The 18,812-nt window shown below is 44.7% G+C and overlaps 1 protein-coding gene across 1 annotated transcript in view; it reads left to right on the top strand.

Annotated features, from left to right (window-relative positions):
* Positions 1 to 18,812, top strand: part of PDLIM1 (PDZ and LIM domain 1) — a 25,579-nt gene that overhangs the window by 3,960 nt on the left and 2,807 nt on the right. Inside the window, exons 3-4 of the mRNA XM_023519818.1 lie at positions 2,504 to 2,703; positions 12,232 to 12,383. Coding sequence (XP_023375586.1) covers positions 2,504 to 2,703; positions 12,232 to 12,383 — 352 coding nt within the window. The remainder of the gene's footprint in view (positions 1 to 2,503; positions 2,704 to 12,231; positions 12,384 to 18,812) is intronic.

The following is an 18,812-nucleotide window of genomic DNA, read 5'->3' as shown; positions in this document are numbered from 1 at the left end:
CAGAAGGAATGATTTTTGTTTTAATTTGGTCTATCTAAAATCCTAGTTTTCACTTAAATAAGGTAATACTTAAATTTCAGTTATACTTTTTATATGTATTATACTTGAATTTTCATCTTAAACATATAATCTGGTTACCTGCATCAATATTTTGAAGGTAGTTCTCATCAGATTAAAAAAGTTCTCAAATACTTTGACATCTAACTTGAGTATATTTTTCATTTGATTCCAGTAATTCTTTTTATGAAAAATTTCCCTCTTCTCATTTTTTCAAAATCTTACACTTCCAGTCATTCTAAAATAGGAGAATGAGTGGGAGCAGAGTTCATCTATAAATTAGAAGATGTTAGTTCATGTTATGCCAGCCAACACCCCAGCTTATCTGAGGTCAGAGCAGTCACACACCTAGTTTATATTTCCTCATTATTGTGTTTCCTAGGCGACTGATAAATACAAAGCCCAAACAATTACATCATCCCTTCCAAAATGCAAGCTCTGAATTACCCGCCTGATTTCTGGAAAGAGCAGTATTCACATGGGGTTAGAGATATTCCTTTTATGTACAAAACAGATATATTCTTGGACAATCTCTATAAAATGAAAACCAGAATTTCCAACCTGAATTTTCTACTGACTTCCATTCTAATTGAAAATGTATTTTTATGGGAGGAGATGGGAACGCACACTGGTAGAATGTTTGCTATGTGACAGGCTCTGTGCTTGGCATACTAATATTTCTCACCACGTCCTCGTGAAAGAGGCTTTATTGACTTCATTTTAGACATGAGAAACGGGCTAAGAGAGAGGTATAATGTGCCCAAAGCTGAACAGGAAGTGGCAGGGAAATTTGAGTCAAGACAGAACCATCAGGGCTCTTCCTTGGTGCTCAGCGTCCTATGCCGCTCCTAGGAACTGCTGTGGAGAAGGAGAGGGGAGAGAATCGCAGTCGTGGCTGCAGCGGCGTGTCTGTCAGTCCAGTGGTGTGTCAGTCCAGCGGTGTGTCAGTCCGCAGTGCTGTCGCGGAGCCACTAACGTGGGCCCAGGTCCCTAGCCACCCCTGTCTCCTAGTCTGCTGCCGTTAATTACTGCGTATTATTCCTTGGGCTCGTTGTGTCATAAAATTTACTTAACCATGCTTTGATTACTGCTAAAGTTATTTTCTTAACTAATTACACTTTCCTCTTTGTGAATGACCTTTGTGTTCTTAGCTTTTGTCCAACGTGGACCAAGTCAGCTCAACGTAATTTATGCGGTAAAACCTCACTCATTCCTACTTGTTGAAGAGGATGCCCATCTGAATAGTGAAAAAGAAATCATAATCATAAGAATATATTTATGTTATCTTTTATTTTAAATGAGCACACAGTAAAATAAGGTGTTACTTTTCATCATGTTTCCTAAGAAAGCATGAACGACTTGAAGGTTTAACATAAAAAGATAAAAGAAGAGTAACAGAGCACAGGAACTCTTGCGGGGCAGTTGTTCTAGGCCTGGGTTTTAAAAAAGAGACCAGGGTTGAGGAAGATTTCTGGGGAACCCAGAAAATATGGTGCACGTTGAGTTTTTAGTCGGCTGCACAGAGCATGCTGTGTCTCCTGGGAGCCAGAGTTGATCCAGAATGCCTGTGTAGAAAACACTGTGTTAATTGAGTCATCAGAAATGCCTTATTTTTTTTTTTTTTTAAGTCGTGTTAGTTTAAAAAGTTTTGACTGTTTGTAAAACAGTTCTGAGATGTCGTAGCTTTAGTAATTATCCTAGACTCCTGGCTAGCCAGCCAGCGTGGGGGTAGAGGGCGCTTTCTCAAATTACAGAAGGAAGGGAATGAGCACAAGATGAGCTCCAGGTCCTCCTCTGCGTCTCCCCTGGGCACCGCCCCTGTAACAGGTATCCCCCAGCCTTCCATCTGATTAGCCTTGTCCTTCTGCCACAAGAAACAACAGATCCTGAATTCCCTTTGGCCCCCTTCTGCCGGAGCACTGAGGCCATCTCTGCCTAGTCAGCAGCTGCCTCATCCTGTCGCACCATAGCCCTTTTATCTTATTTGTCTAACCCTCTCCATTCTGGAGCCTTGTCTCCCCTTTTTATCATCTCCTGCTCTGCACTGACTGAAATGACTGCCCGTTCTTCTCTTCGTGGGACCTTAATCCCTCTGGGGTGTGCCCTGAAAGGTGTTTCAGCTCTGACTTGGTTACTGACAGCCCAGGGCAGCTAGGAGTGTCTTGCCCAGGGCTACCCAGCAGGGGATCAGGGTTCACTAGGTCTCAGGGAAGAACCTGAAGATTGAGCCTGGTGTGTGACACACGTCCACACTAGTGAGACTTCCCCGGTTACTGCCCTTTGTCTAGTGGGTATGTCAGAGCCCTTTAGCTAAAGTCTGGTGTTGAGCCGGGGCCACTGTCGCTCATTAGAGCTCTCTCCCTGGCTCTCAGTCTGCACTGTCCATCGAAGGATGTCCGTTGGACACCTTTCCACTCCTGATTTCTCCTCTGATCTCTGCTTGCAGGAGGTCCTGCACATAGGAAGCGCCCACAACCGGAGTGCCATGCCCTTCACCGCCTCGCCTGCCTCGAGCTCTTCCCCCAGGGTCATCACAAACCAGTACAACAACCCCTCTGGCCTCTACTCCTCTGAAAACATCTCCAATTTCAACAGTGCCTTGGAGTCAAAGACAGCAGCCAGTGGACCAGAGACAAACGGCAGAGCGTAAGTAGGCCTCTGAATTCTCCTCCAGGCCAGTCCTGGGAGAGGCTTTTTACACCAGGACCAGGCTGGTCCAGTCAAGGGAAAGAAGATTGAGCCACTAGCCCAGGGATAAAAAGGTCTATTTTAGCACAATTCTTTCTGTCTTCATTTTCTTCATCAGTAAAAAGGGGGTAATACCAACTGCCTTGTAGGGTTGTTTGAAAAATAAGAAGTAATCAATAAAATGCCCAGTACTATACCTGGCACAAGTTAGTCGATGGTTCGCTGAGACCGATGTTATTATTGTCCTGATTTCTGGGGTGGTTGTCACCTGCTAAGTGACCATGTTCCTTCTCTGACAGTCCTGTTGCTTCCTGAGAAATTCTTCAGTATTTACAATTTTGGATTTCTGCTCATGTTGACCATCCAGTCTGAACAAGGGAGAAGTACTTCATGCAATTTTTGGTGAAGCAATGTTTGCTTTTTCCCCCAGAGTGGCCAGTGGAGATAATAGAAAGAAAAGAAGTCCTACTGATGAGGATATAAATGTGTGTCTGTAGGAACAGGTTCTGATCTGCGGACAGAGGTAGAGGTGGGTTTGCCTGTGGGAGGTGGGGGCTAGGAGGGGGACGCGTGGAGAGATCTAAGGAAGCATCTTGCTCAGGACTAGGGAGGCCTGTCCCCTCCTGTCACTGACGATGTGGCCATGGCTGCCTCCATGTCTTCATCCGAAGTATCCTCTGGATCTTCCCAGGAACGGGACAACGTCTGCATCATTTCAGACTCTTTGAAGATGAATCCAGAAACACTGTGAATACCACAGCTCGTGGTAAAGAACTGGGTTTGAGGATGGAGAGTAAGAGATGGTACCAGTTTTCCGTGGGTGAAAGGGGAATAGACTAGGTCACCAGCTGCCATGGCAAATGCCCAAAGGTGGCAGCGATGATGGGACCATGAGGGCAGAGCTCTGAGTGTAAACAGGGGAGCAGAGTGGCCCATGGCAGCTGGCCAGTACATGCCCCTTCCAGAAGGGCCACTGCTCCTTGGCTCTAGCCAGACACCCCATGCTGGCCTAGGAGTCCCAATTCTACTGATTATAATTTCATTGAAACGAAAGTTGGAATGCCTCTTTTTATCTGAAATTTCCTGATCTTTAAATGTTGATGACAGTCAAATTTGTTGGAAAATACTGTGTGGTCCAAACTGATCTGATCCCTGAGGATCTCTTCCTCTTGGAATCCACAGTTCTTGGAACTCTGAAGCCCATTTTGCTGTTCAGTGTCTCCCCATTCACCTTTAACAAGAATCTGCTCAGCTTTTAGGGTGATTAAATTGCAAATCCATTGCTTCAGAGGCAGGTTAGGAGAGACTTAAGGCATGAGAGGTTCCAGGTAACTTCAGTGTTTGGAAAGGGCTGTCATGGGGATGTCTTGAGGACTCCTGCACCACACTGTGCATATAGTCCCTCTCCCTTTGGAAAAGAGGGACAGACATTATTGGGTACCCACTGCATAGGTCCCCGTGCCCAGCACTGAAATGCACTGAGATTTCCTTTAAGTCTCGTTGGGGAGATTTTGCTATGTGACTTTGGCTTTACAAGATGTTAAAGGTCCCTGCATTTATGGCCATAACCAAGGCAAAGTGGCTACTAATGCTTCTTTCCCCAAATGCTGATTCCTACTGACTTGAGATGATGGTGTCCTTCAAGGTGACTGGGGGAATTTGGAGCCTCTGAAAAAGAACGCCATGCTGGGCCCCCCAAACTTTCCACGGACACACCCTGCTGGAAGCTTTCTCTCCAGCAGCTCAGTGTTGGGGGAGGCGGGGCGGGCACGGGGAGCTGAGTGGTGGAAATACCATGGGCCATGATCCCTGTTCTTTGTTGCTTTGGTGCCAGGGGAGGCTGAGAATGTGACCCTCTTTTACTGTCCCAGAGTGGAACGTTCCATTCTTTGGATTTAATAACCCAGGAAATGACACATCCTAAATTGAAAGAGCTGCTATGCCTTGGGAGAAATATGTGCCTGGGAAGTATTTTTAGTGTGGCCTTGGCCGTTATTCCTTCATTAATGTCTTCTTTCTTCTCTCATGCTCCCCGCCCGCTCCCTCCCCTCAGTCTGAAATAATTAAATTCAAAAATGTCTGGACGCTGTGCAAGCCTTTCCTCCAGCCCCTGTCCCCTCCTTTCGTAGACTTTCTGGCTGCAGCAGCCTCTGAGTCTTTATCAAGAGTCTCCTTCCAGATTTTCTCAGCAGAAGGGCCCAGGTTCTGCTCCATCCCACACTCCAAGGATGAATCCAGAAACAGTGTGCATACCAGCAGCACCCCCAGCAGAGGAACTGCCCAAACAGGCTGTGCTGCCTGTGTGTGGGTCAGCATACCGGTCCGTTCCTAGAGAGGCCGTTTGTGCACTCTCAGCAAAGGAAGATTCTCCTGCAAACCCAGCAGCCACCGGTCACCTTGCTGCTCTGTCAGCAGAAGTCCCGGGCTCTCCCTCACCCCCGCTGTTTAGTCTGAAATCCGTTGAGATCCCAGAATTGGCTCACTTCATACTTTGCATGAAGTCATTACTGATTCCCTAGGGCTCACTCTGAGTTTCTTGGCCCTGTCCTTAAAAGCACCCTGGGGTGTGTGTGTGTGGCTCTTTGTCTCGTAGGACATCCCAGGGCCATGTCCCCATCAGACAAGAACACAGAGAGCATTGTCATTTCCTAATTTAGCTGGGAAGGCAGGCAAGAGGGTGTTATCAGTGCTCACACGGCTGAGTGGGAGGGCTTTTGGGTCATTTCAGCTTAACAGTCATTTATTTAGTGCCTGCTGTGTACCAGTGAGTAGAAGAAATGTTACTCTGTTTAGCATTAAGCTTTCACCTGCCCTCTGACCTCTTGCAATTGAGTTTAGGGGCTCTGGTCATTTTCTGGTGTTTTGGGGTTTGGATTATATTACATATGTGATGCTACTTGAGACCTTCTTAAAGGTATAGGCTTTGTAGATAGAGGGGCCTCAGCTTGAATTCTAACTCTGCCTCTTACTAGCTGTGTGATCTTGGGCAAACCAGAAAACTCTGAAACTCAGTCTTGTTATCATGAGGTGCAGATAATATTGACTACCTTACCAACCAGGTTACTGAGAGAAAGGAATGATGTGTGTAAAAAGCACCGAGCGTGGTGCCCGGCGCCTGGTAGGTGCTCAGCAAATGCCAGTTAGTACTGATTTCACTGAATACTAGGGGTTTCCCCCCGGGAGGCCGGAAACATGTAGACAGATGTCATGGAAAAGACTTTGCTGTGACTTGTGGTAACCTCCTCTTTTTCCCAGCATTGTAGCTTAAGTTCAGCCACCAGTGCAATTAGTCACCTTCCTGATGTGGTGGCCTCTTCATGGAATCATTGCTTGGGCTCCATAACCAACACAATAGTCTCAAGATACTGGTTCATCTAAGTTGTGTTCTCAGGCAATCCCCCCATCTACTCATGAGGCAGATTTTTAAGCAGGTGCAGTGGAAATAAAGAGATGCATTATTCTATTCGAATGATATGAGGGATTATATTAAGCCCAATTCTTTCGGAGCTGGGTCAAAAGAAAACCTCCATCATGAAAGTGGCTGCTTGCTCCTCCGGCTAAACTTGCCCACAGCCCACAGAGAACTGGCCTGGAGCCTGGCTGTTCCTCCCTCTTCTCCAGGTGCCCACGATTACGCCTCTCATTTCTTATTACAGGCCCAACATCTGGGCCTTTGAACACTGAAACGCAAGGAGCATTCTGGCCAGGCTCCCCTTCTTACAGTGATTACATAGGGTTACCCAGAACTGCATTTTATGTGTGTGTGTGTGTGTGTGTGTGTGTGTGAACATTGGGGTGACCAGGTTGGGGCATCTCACACATGAAAGGTTTTTCTGAGTCGGCCTGCCTCCTTTACCCTCTTCTACATAAAAATCAGGTGCTAAAATCTTTTCTATGTCATTTCCAGTTAGCTCTTAACTTCCAGAATTTGGGGAAAAGACTTCTTAAAATTAAACTTTTTATTTTGAGGTAATTGTAGATTCGCATACCGTTATAGGAAATAATAGAGAGGTCCCATATACCCCTGACCCAGTTTCCCTCCATCATAACTTTTTTTTTTTTGCTCAGCATAATTCATTGGAGATTTATTTGATTTATTGGGTTCTTATGTATCAAAAGTTCTTTTTTTCTGTTCTAATGATTTATTTTTATCGTGGTAAAAAACATAATATAAAATATACCATCTTAACCATTTTTAAGTGTACAGTTCAGTAGTCGTGGTAACAATACACAGATTGTTGTGCAACAGGTCTCAAGGATGTTTTCATCTTGCACAACTAACACTCCACACCCATTGGACAGCTCCCCCTTTCCCCTCTCTCATTCCCTGGCACCCACATTCTACTTTCTAAGAGTGACTGCTTTAGGTACTTCCTCATACGAGTGGAATGTAGAGAATTTGTCTTTTAGTGACTGGTTTATTTCACGTAGCCTAATGTCCTCAAAGTTCATTCATTTTGCAGCGTGCAACAGGATTTTTTTTTACTTTTTTAAGGCTGAATAATATTTCATTGTCTATATATACCACATTTTCTTTATCCATTCATCTGTCAGTGTACATTTAGCAAGAGGTTGCTTCCACCTCTTGGCTATTGTGATTAATACTTCAATGAACATGAGTGTGCCAATATCTCTTTGAGATACTGATTTTAATTCTTTTGGATATATACCCAGAAGTGGGATTGCTGCGTCATATGATAATTCTATTTTTAATTTATCAAGAAACTTCTGTAGTGTTTTGCATAGCACTGCAACATTTTACATTCCTACCAACAGTGCACAGGGTTCCAGTTCCTCCATCCTCACCAACATTTGTTGTCTTCTGGGCTTTTGTTGTTGCTGTTGTCGGTGCTGTTGACAGCTCTCTTAATAAGTGTAAGGTGTGATATTTCCATGTGGTTCCCTGATGATTAGTGATGTTGAACATCTTTTCATATGGTTCTTGTCCATTTTTGTATCTTTTTTGGAGGAATGTCTATTTAAGTCCTTTGCCCATTTTTTAAATCATGTTATTTGCTTTGTGTTGTGGAGGTGTAAGAATTCTTTATAAACTCTGGATATTAACACCTTATCAAGTATTTGGTTGTGGATATTTTCTCCCATTCCATTAATTACCTTTTCCCTCTGCTGATTGTTTCCTTTGCTGTGTAGACTTTTAATTCGATGTAGTCCCACTTGTCTACTTTTGATTTTATTGTCTGTGCTTCTGGTGTCATATTCAAGAAATCATTGCTAAGACTAATGCCATGAAGCTTTTCGCCTATGTTTTCGTCTAGTAGTTTTATGTTTTCAGATCTAACATTAAGTCTTCTATCCATTTTTAGTTGATGTTTATATATAGTGAGCTAAAGGTCTAATTTTATTCTTCGCATGCAGATATCCAATTGTCTCAACACCATTTATTGAAGAGACTGTCCTTTCTGCATTGTGTATTCTTGGCACCATTATTGAAGATCACTTGACTGTATGTGCTAGAGTTTATTTCTGGGTTGTATATTCTATTCCATTGGTCTCTTTGTCTGTTTTATACAAGTACCATACTGTTTGGATTACTGTACCTTTGTAATATGTTTTGACATCAGAAAATGTGACACCTCCCATTTTGTTTTTCTTTCTCAAGATTGTTTTGGCTGTTGCAGTCCTTTGAGATTCCATGTGAATTTTAGGATTTTTTTTCTATTTCTGCAAAAAATGCCAGCGGGATTTTGATAGAGATTGCAATGAAGATTGCATTGAAGCTTTGGGGAGGATGGACATTTTAACAATATTAATTCTTCTTCTAATCCATGAACATGGATGTCTTTTCATTTATTTGTGTCTTTGCTGTGCAGATTCAGGTCCCAGAGCCATAGGTGTGCTGTTCCTTGTCCTTGACCTTCTGACCATCTTACCTTCACCCTAGCTGCTCCTTTGGCTGGAGCAGGACTGTGTTTCATAAGGTCTGCAGGCTCAGCCTCCAAAATCCACCTCTAAGAGACAAGCTCATCTAAAGACCGCTGGCATCCTTAAATGCCTGGCTGTGTCAGCCACATCATCAGGCAGGGCATGACCTGTCTGTAATGTCCCTGGGGAGACAGGCCTATGGTGGGTACCAAAAAGCATGTAAGAAAATATTAAACATTTAAGTAAGTAGTGTACATTCAGCACCAAGCGTGACTTGGGAAGAAACAAGAACCAGAAAACACAAAGACTGTTACTCCAAAGGAGTTGAATTTGATTAAACTCTTGTATTCTGCTATTAAAATCGTAAAGAATGGGTTTAGAAGAATGGTTACTTTTAGCATCGCACCCTCACAATTTTCCTCCCGGTGGCTCAGTCTTGCATATTACATTTTTTGAAGGCTTATCACTGTGGAGTTCTTTCATTCATTATTGTTACTGTATATAAAAATGACAATGCTTTTTTTCTTTTTTTGCTCTATTTCTAATGTGTATTTTTGACCTAGAATTTTTTTTTTAAAGATATCGTGCTGTTATTTATTAATATCTTAGTCTAATGTCTAAGACTTAGATTTTGTGTCTTAGGATATTTTTGAATTAGGTGTATCAATGCTTCAAATAAGGTAACGAAAATTGAAAGTGCTTTATAATTTGTCAAGCAGTAGCAAGATATTACCATTATTTGAGAATAAATAGTAAATTTTTTTTTAATCACGGAAATACTTTTACAAGACTTTGCTGGAAGAATACGTGATGACTTTGTATATATGATGACTTCGTGGTTTGGGTTCTGTCATTTTTAGCGTTCCCTTGGTGGCGTAACAACATACACCAAAGCAAGGAAAAATTCTCAAGAACATTCCATGGTCTGATCTTGATTTTAAAATAGTTCTAAGTATAATAGGAAAAAGAGTCATCAGAAATACTTTAATACATTTATTATAAAGCCAGCTCAGAATTCAAGACCCAAAGAAAGAGGGAGGCATGTAACTTCAGAGGACAGGGCTGGGTAGGTGGGCCAGAGGAAGACAAGGTCCTTGGTTAAAACCACTCCTCAAGGTGGCCTCTTTCCTGCGGGGTGGGGATGGAAGACTCACACAGTTCCCAGGTGGGAGTAGGGAGAGAGACAAGGGCAGGGACCAGCAGTGTCTGTGGATGGGGCAGGGGTGGCTGGCTTCACTTTCCTCCACTGCAGCCAGCACAAGTGACCGGCTGATGAGTCCTTTTTGGTTAAATTTTGACCTTCCCTGGCAGCACCGAAGTATTTGTCACTCTTTGAGGGCTTTGTCCTCTATTGTGAGAACCTGATTGTAGTCAAAGGGAAAACCTGGAGTTCCACTGATGCAAATGACTCTGCTTCCAGCTGTGGACTTGAGTCTATCAAGTGCCCCTGGAGGCTGGCCGGGAAAGAGAAAGAGAAGAAAGAGAGAGGTAACTTGGAGAAAAATACCCAGGGAAAACACATACCATCGTTTCCTTTATACAATGGAATGTGAACTCCTTATACAGTGGGTGTGTGAGAAGCGAGTGAGTAAAGGTAATTGGCATAATTCATTTGCACTTGTAAAAGTGGCTTCTGCCCTAAAGACAAAGTGGTTAGACTCGCTGAGGAAACTATTGGTAGCCACTGCCTGCATCCTCACACCTGAGAGGCAGCCTGGCGGATGGGATGGGATGTAGCTTTGTTAAAATTCACAACTTGTTTACATACAGACTTATCCACCTGCACTGATAAATTGCATCATCACCTTCTGGTATTTTCTCTTTGGCTCCCTGGGCACACTGTCCCTCTTTCCTAGGGGGTGGTAGCTTCTGAAAAAGCAGTGGAAGCTGACAGGCAGGCAGTGATCTGGGCCCTGGAGGCTGCCCATCTCCCTGGCACAGCCCTAGGAGATCCCCGGTACTAGAAGGTCCCTTGTGACCCCACTGGAGCATGGAGAGGCAGTGACGAGAAGGAGAGAGGGACTTGGCCCACTTGGCAATTTTCATTCACTTCCCTAATGCCTGTTGAGGCCTGACACTGTGCCAGGCCCAGGAAGACAATAGTGAACAAGACAGACCAAAGCCCTGCCCTCATGGGGGTTACTTTCTAGGGGTTACTTTCTAGGTTACTTTCTAGACAATAAAGAGACAGACAACTGCACGTATAATCCATGGAGAGAGAAGAGAACACTTGGAGGGAGCTGCAGAGAGTAAGGGGATAGAGTTATGGGGATGGGCGGGCTGTTCTCAATGGAGGGTCAGGGAGCCTTCTCTGAGGGATGACATCTGAGCAGAACCTGAATGAAGTGCGGGAGCCCTGGGCTCTGGGAGGAGAGCGTTCTGGGCAGAGGGAGCAGTAAGTGACAGGCTCTGAGGCTGGTGGGTTCCAGAAGCAGCCCTGAAGTCTCATCTGACAAGAGCGGAGTGACCAAGGGGATGCAGGTGATGTATTTGGGGAGGAAAGCAGAGCCACATCTGTTAGGGCCTTTCTCCTTTTTGTAGTGAATATTTACTCCAAAGAGATGATTTTGATTAAACTGGTATTTTGTTATTAAAACTGTAAATATTTGGTTCTAAGTCAGATGAGAACATTTTGAGCCACATCACAACAGTCTAATTCTTATGTTAAATACCACTCTGGCCTCTGGTCGAAAATAAGACTGTCCTGAGGCTGAAAATGGCAGCAGAGGGACAAGTTACGAAGCTGGTCAGTTGTGCCGGTACGTGATGGCATGGCTTGGACTGGTGGTGGAAGAAGGGGTGGGATTCAGGATAGACTTCAGGTTAAGCTGACTGGGAGGAGGCTACCTCCCCCTCTCCTCCTCCCTGAGACAAAGCAGCAAAGGTTCCTCCTTTAAAAATGGGCCCTGTGGGAGAGAGCCCCCAGCTCTGCCTGTCCCATCCTATCTGGGGAATCCAGAAAGACCAGGTGGGTGTGGGAGGCAGAGCCTCAGTTGAGGCCTCTGCCCCCTCCCTTGCAGTAGAACAGTACTTCGCAGTTTATAAAACATTTGCCGATTTCATCCTCACCACCAATCCTGTGAAGGAGGCAGGGCAGATACTGTTACCTGTGTGCTGTAGGTGAGGAGACCAGACCTTGCCATGAGAGATACAAGAGTTTATAGAAACAGAAAATACTTTGATATCCTCAGGAATAAAGAATACTGACTTCTGCTTTGTGAAAAGCACACACATGGCCTGTACTGAGGGCCTCCAGCCGAGGTTTTAGTGGTCAAGTTGTGGTTGACATTTTCTCTTTTCTAAATTTTCTTTTCACATGTTGTTTATGTAATTTAAAAAGAAGCAAAGCATTTCCCGTTCCATGGATTTAGGCCAAAAAGTAATTGAATTATTAAAACTATTTGGAAACATAGCTTCTGACTGCATTACAGCAGCAGCCAGCTCTGACTGTGGCACACGTAAGGGAATGCTTCATCTGTTGGTAACATTTCTACCCACTGTGATTCAGAAGTGTCTTCTTTTGGGAGGGGTGGTGTCTGTGGATTTCTTTTTTTTTTTTATCCTTCCGACATATCCTAATGAATTTCTAAACATTTTTTACAGCTTAGAGCATTCTCAGCTTCCAAGTGGACTCGTCATCGACAAGGAATCTGAAGTTTACAAGATGCTTCAGGAGAAACAGGAGTTAAATGAGCCCCCAAAACAGTCTACTTCATTCCTGGTTTTGCAGGAAATCCTGGAGTCTGAGGAGAAAGGTAATAAGCTCTCTGTGTGGTCAGAGGTCTCTTGTTTAAGGCCTGGGGTGAGGGTCAGTGGGTGCTGAAACACAGGAGAAGGAGCACTGAGATTTGGATTTGATGCCTTTTAAAATGCTGGGAGAGAAAGAGAGAGAGGGAGAGAGACAGAGACAGAGACAGAAAGAGAGAATATGAATGTGATCCCAACCACACCTGGCTAGCTAGTTCCTTCCTATCATGTGAATATTAGGAAGCTCAGGTCATGGTGAACTTGACTTTTGTGGGATTCTGTTGGTCTGTCATTTGGCCTTTTATTTGGTTGCTGCCCACATAGCACGCTTCTATGTAGTTGACATGTGTGAGTAGGTGAAGACGATGACAAACCGAATGAAAATGAATCAGCACAGTGAAAACAGACCCTGGGCTTTCACTTTGGGGCCATGTATTTTTTTCTTGCTCTAGAGTGAATGGCCCCCTGGGAGCCGAGAGTCCCCTGTTTGGCCACGCCCTCTTCCTGTGACCTTAGGCAAGTCTCCAAGCCTTTCCAGGCCTGTTTTCTCATCTGTCAGTTGAGGATAAAAATCCTTTCCCTTCAGGTGGGTGTGAGGATCAAATGTTATAAACTGCACAGAACACCCATCACCACAGCGAGCACACAGTAGGTGCTTCATAACTATTATGTGGTTTGAAACCTTGGCCAAAGGCTCCAGGCCAGCCTTCACTTGTCCACGGTGTGAGCTCATGCCCAAGACACCCAGGGCCACCCCATGTGGCTCCTCAGGTTTCAGGAGAATGTCTTCACATTGTAGACATTGTATACTATGTATTTATTATAGTGATTTTCAAGCGGATAACGGTAAAACTACCTTAACAGAACAACGACAGCATATTATGAGAATTTTTGACAGTTGAGTGTGTTGAAGAAGGGATTCTTTTCCTCAGTCTCACAGAAGGGACCCGTAAGCAGCAGCCCTCAAGATGCCTACCTCCCAGGTGGTTATTCATAAATGTCTTTTGATTCTGATGAGCAGCCTCGCTTGGAATGACTTTTCAGAAGAGTTGGGTTTTGCCCCCCTTTCTGGTCTCTGTGATGCCCAGCCCTCCACATTCTGCCTTTGTCTCTTTCTCTGAGGCTTGGGTATCTCACAGGAGTCCTGCTTTCTAGTGCTCTCTCCATCTCTCTCCAGTGTGCCCGCCTGTCAAGAGAGAGTTGTTACTCCTGGGAAGGACGCCCGGAGCTTCTGCTTCAGCCAGGCTCCAGAGGGGTTGACATGTTTGCTCAGTGCAGCCAGTGAGGGTCAGAGTCGAGTGCCCCCTAGAAGAATGAGCCCCCTCCTCAGAGTCCCTAACTGCAGAGTCTGCCTCCTTGGAGTCCTTCCTCAGCTGGAAGTTCCCTACCGAACACACCCAACACCCAGGCTCCCTCCCCATTTGGGTGGGTTCTTTAGAGAAATTGGCAATTTACAAGCACAGGAAATCAGGAAATAAATTTTTCTTTTATGCTAAAAGGATATTGTTCTACCAGTAAGTTACCTTTTTCTTGGAGTACCTGTGCAGTTGGGAGGTAAGGAGCCCAGCTCTGTAATAAGTTGTGGTGTTAGGTCCGCCTGATAGATAACTTGTGGGTCAGCCTTAGAGGATGACAGTTTTGTCAAAACATGTGAGAAATCACAACTTATTCCACTCTGAGTAGGTGGGTGAAAAGCCCTTCAATTAAGAGAGGAAGAGCCAGTCCATTCTAGCCCAAAGTAGGACATAAAACTGCAGAGGTCATCTAGTTGAATGCCCTCATGTCAGAGAGCAAGACCCGAAGTCCAGGATCACTGAGCTGCACTGAGGCGGCAGCTCCATGCTCATCGACATCTGGACTCCTTCCATCCTGTGCTCCATCTACCAAGTTTGTGGCTTCCATTCTCAAGGTTACCTTGTGGTCCTTGTTGGCAGTTAGTGCTCTAGCCATCATGCCCACTTCCAGGCACCAGGAAGGAAGAAGGCAAAAAGGGTTAATGGAAGGGTTAAGGGAGTCCTCTTTCCAGATGAGCCAGCTTTCTCTTTCCCAGAAGTCCCACGCTATTATTCCATTTCTATTTTGACCGGAATTTAGTCCCATGGCCACATCTAGTTGCAAGAGCGTCTGAGAATAATAGTTTCCTCCCCTGGGCTGAATATCTTCTAGCCACAAAGAAAATAAAGCTTTTTCTAAAAAAGAAGAGGGAGGTAATGGATCTTGTAGTCTCTCTCATATCTCTTAATATGTGCTTACATTAAATTTTTACTGAATGAAACAGCATAAATTCCAGTCCAGACATCCCCCACATGCAGAAGGCTCTCAGGGGAGGGGCTCGAATGCCTCTTTTTATTTGAAATGAAGTGGTCAAAGCTTGGGCAGTGTCTGGTACAGCGGAAAAGCACTTGATGAGGGGTACTATCATTCAAGCAGTCTGGTTCATAAAGCAGAGTTTCGTGGTAGAAAGAGCACTGACATCCAGGATCTGGCTGTGACCTCCCATGAGACCTTGAGCCCTAGTTTTTGCACATGTCCAGGGGGACTAATAATGGCTGCTTCACGGATGGTTTAAAGCATTAAGGGAAAGAAAGGGCACATGTGTAAAGTGCCAGGTGCACAGTCAGTGAGGCCCCCGAGGGTGGTTTAGCTGCAGCGGGGTTTGGTGGTAAATCCCCAAAGATGCAAAGTAGGTCTTCTCAGTTTGGGTGAAATTCAGCTTCTGGTCTAGGAGAAAGGGTGTTGGATTCCTCAAGCTTCCTCTTGTTCTGGATCAAATTCCAAAATTTTCGGGGAGAGGGAGGCTTCTTTGTTTGTTATTTAATTCTGATGAAATAACACCTAACATAACATGTACTGACTTAACCATTTTTAAGTACATAGTTCAGTGGCATTGAGTCCATTTGTATTGTGCTGCCATCACCACCATCGCCACCATTCACCACAGAACTCTTCATCTTGCAGAACTGAAACTCTGTACCCATTAAACATGAACTCCTCATTGCCTGCTCCCCCCGCCCCTGGAACCATCATGCTCCTTTCTGTTTCCATGAGTTTGACTTAGGAGTGGAATCCTACAGTATCTGTCATTCTGTGACTGGCTTATTTCACTCAGCATGATGTTGTCAAGGTTCATTCATATTATAGCATGTGTCAGCATTTCCTTCCTTTTTAAGGCTGAATAATATTCTGTAATATGTACATACCACATCTCGTTTATTTATTCATCTTTCCATTGAAGGAGATTTTTAACAAGAGGAAACTTGGAGGGAGATATGGGCTGAGAAAACACACAGAGAAGTTACAGAGGATCTGAGATAAGAAAGCTGGGCTTGCTCAGGAAGTACCGAGGCTCATTTTGCCGGGAATTCCAGGAGAATCCTCGGCTGGTCTGGAGTCAGATCATGAGGTACTAGGTACCAGGTACTAGGTTAAGGAACATGAGTTTGATTTCTAGGCAATGTGGAGCTATGGAAGGTTGTTGAGTAGTGAAGTAGAGAGAAAGCTGTGCTTTACTCAACTCATTTTCACTTTATTTCCAGAAAGCTTTGAGATGGATACAAGGTTCAGTGGAAGAAGAGAAATTTGGAGATGTTTGTAGCTGCCCAGAGTCAGAAGGGAGCTGATATTTTTACTGTAAGCTAGTTGAGAGGGAAGGAAGAAGTCAAACTTGGGTTTGCAGGGTTGGCTGAAAAAGGGAAGGAAGAAAATCTAGCCAGCAGGTGGCGCTGCAGGAATGAACAGGCCACAGCCAGCCGGCTTCGTCCAGTACACAGCCTCCTCTTCTCCTGCTGTGCCCAGTTTTAGCGAGTTCACTTCCTTTCATTCAAAAAAGAGATGTGGATTCTTCTCCTACTAAGTGAGGCTTACATGTCCCTCCTTCCTTCTCTTCTTTTACCCTCTTGCACCCCCCACCCTTTCCTGGTAATTTTTCTGCTGATTGAGTGAGTTATGTGAAGAAAACAGCCCATCACATTAGAGACCTTGACCTCACTGAGTTGGTTCCTTCCACACAGTCAGATTTCTTTCTGACTTGTCCCAATATGCAGAGATGTTGCCATTTCCTGCTTTTCACAAAGGATAGGCAGCCAAAGCGGCTGCAGCGCCAACCAGCCAGAAGATGAAGGAACCTATTTGGGATGCTTGGAAGCATGAAGCTGCCTACCTAGGCCCTTCTGAGATTCCTGTAAGGGGCCAGGATCAGGGTGAGCTGAGGAAGGCATCCACTTTGGGTATAAAATTTAAGGGGATACCGAAAACTCAATAATCAAAGACATGAATGATACTTTAATGCAATATTTTTCAAAAAAAAAATCAAGATTAAGGCAAAACCAAAACAAAACAAAACAAAAAACCTAAAATGAACTAAGTTGCAACTGTGACCAAAGAAAGGAGGAAGGTTTGGGGAGGCAAACCTTGGGCTCAGGGATAAGCAGAGCACCAAGGTCTTTTCTACTGATGCACCTGCCGACGGAATAGCACCAAGCCTCTCCAAGCCTGTCTGTAGTGCTCACAGCTGAAAATGGTGGAAACTGCAGAGCCACCTAATCTCTGCCCCTCCTCACGTGTTGCCAGTTGGGCATCTGTGTTTATCAGCTCCCCCATGCAGCATGTCCCCAGCCCTGCTGGGGGAAACCGGAGAGACTGTGTCATAAACACCCATGTCGGGCCCGGCCACTTTGAATTATTCCCTCATATTCTCCATAAAGTAGCCAAGTACTCTAAGCTAGCTCTCTCGTACTAGTCAGCAATGTGTTGTGTTGTAGCGACAAATACATTTCTTGCTCCTGTTTTGCAGGGCTCCTGGTCAGCGGTGGCTTGGCTGGGTTTGGCAGGCCTGGGCCTGGCTCCATGAGTTTTCTCATTCAGAGCCCAGCAGAGGGAGGCATCACTCTCCAGGGCTTATTCTTGTGGCAAAGGGCAGAAGCTCGATGGAGACCAAATTACACGAGTGCACTTTGTGCCTTTGCTTGAACAGGGGTCACATCTGCTCACATTCCTTTGGCCAAAGCAAGTCATGTGGCCAAACCCAAAGTCTGTGTAATAGGGAAGTACACTCCACCAAGAGCAGAGTTTCTCAGCCTAAGTTCTGTTGACATTTTAGGCCAACTAAGTCGTTGTGGTAGGGCTGTCCTGTTCATTTTAGGACATTTAGCAGCATTCCTGGCCTCTACCTACTAGACACCAGTGGCACTCCCCTCCAGGTGTGACAAACAAAATAGTTCTCTCAGTAAGGAAATCATCCCCAGCAGAGAATCACTAATGTACTGGAAAGCATGGCAAGGGTAGGGAGGGTATGGAGAATTGTGGACAAAATAATCTGCCATGTCCAGCAGATTTATAAATGCCCCTTATTTGAACATCTCAATTTTTAGTTTAGAAGCACCAGTCAACATATGGGGACTTGATTTCTAAAAGGAAAGGAGAGCCAAGATCCTCAATTGTCAGCCTCAGGATTGACCATCATGGCTGCAGTCACGGATGACACTGCCCTCACCCCCTCACATTACACAAAAAGCTGAGGGGTTTTTGTTTGTTTGTTTGTTTGTTTGTTTTCTTATTCAGTGTTTCTCAAAGTGTGGTTTCCAGACCAGCAGATCAGCAGCACTTAAGAATGTGTTAGAAATGCACATTCTTGGGCCCTACCCCAGGCCTGCTGCATCAGGAACTCTGGCATGAGCTTAGCAATCTGTGTTTTAATAAGCCCACCTGCTGATTCTGATGCATAGTAAAGTTTGAGAATAGTTGCTATCATCTAAAGAAGTGGGTTTTAACCAGGGGTCTAGGACAGGATCTCCTGGGGCCCCTGCACTTGGAGGTGCTCATTTAGCAGGCCTGGGCGAGAGCCTCTTCTGTAAATTTTATGAATCTCTCCTGTTGCCTGGGATGCTCCTAGGTGCCTGTTCAGAAACATTGTGGAGACTTCCCTAGCTTCTTGGGCCAAAGCATGTTGGACTAAGGTAGGGACCATCATGCATTTGTCATGGCATTTCATCTTTCATTTCTGTGTGTTTATTGAGTCTCTTTTGTTCGCTAAACCCTATGCTAGGCTCTGCAGAGTACTGAAAAGTATATGTTACAGGGTTCTTGTGTTCAGTCATTTGCAGTCCAGACAGAGACTTGTGTAAATAGCTGATGAATGTAACAATACTGCTAGGCCACAATTATATAGTAATAATAGTAAAATTAGTAGCTTACCATTTTAATACCTGCTATGACACAGGGCTCTGAAGATTTGATGAACTGGGCCGTAGTCAGTTTAGTACCCAGCACTTAGGAACCTATTTTGTACACATGAAACTACCAGAAGGATGCTGATTTTACTCTGGCTTCTTGTAGCCTGTTCTACTGTAGTGATTTTGTTCTTGTGAATTGAGTTTCTTCTGGCATCTCAATACACTGTCTTTGGATGATCAGACCATGTTGTTTTCATTCACTCATTC

Source organism: Pteropus vampyrus, unplaced genomic scaffold (genome assembly GCF_000151845.1).
Source record: "Pteropus vampyrus isolate Shadow unplaced genomic scaffold, Pvam_2.0 Scaffold238, whole genome shotgun sequence".
NCBI classification, from domain to species: domain Eukaryota; kingdom Metazoa; phylum Chordata; class Mammalia; order Chiroptera; family Pteropodidae; genus Pteropus; species Pteropus vampyrus.
The sequence above is the reverse complement of the archived record's forward strand: the minus strand, read 5'-3'. Positions and strand labels throughout refer to the sequence as shown.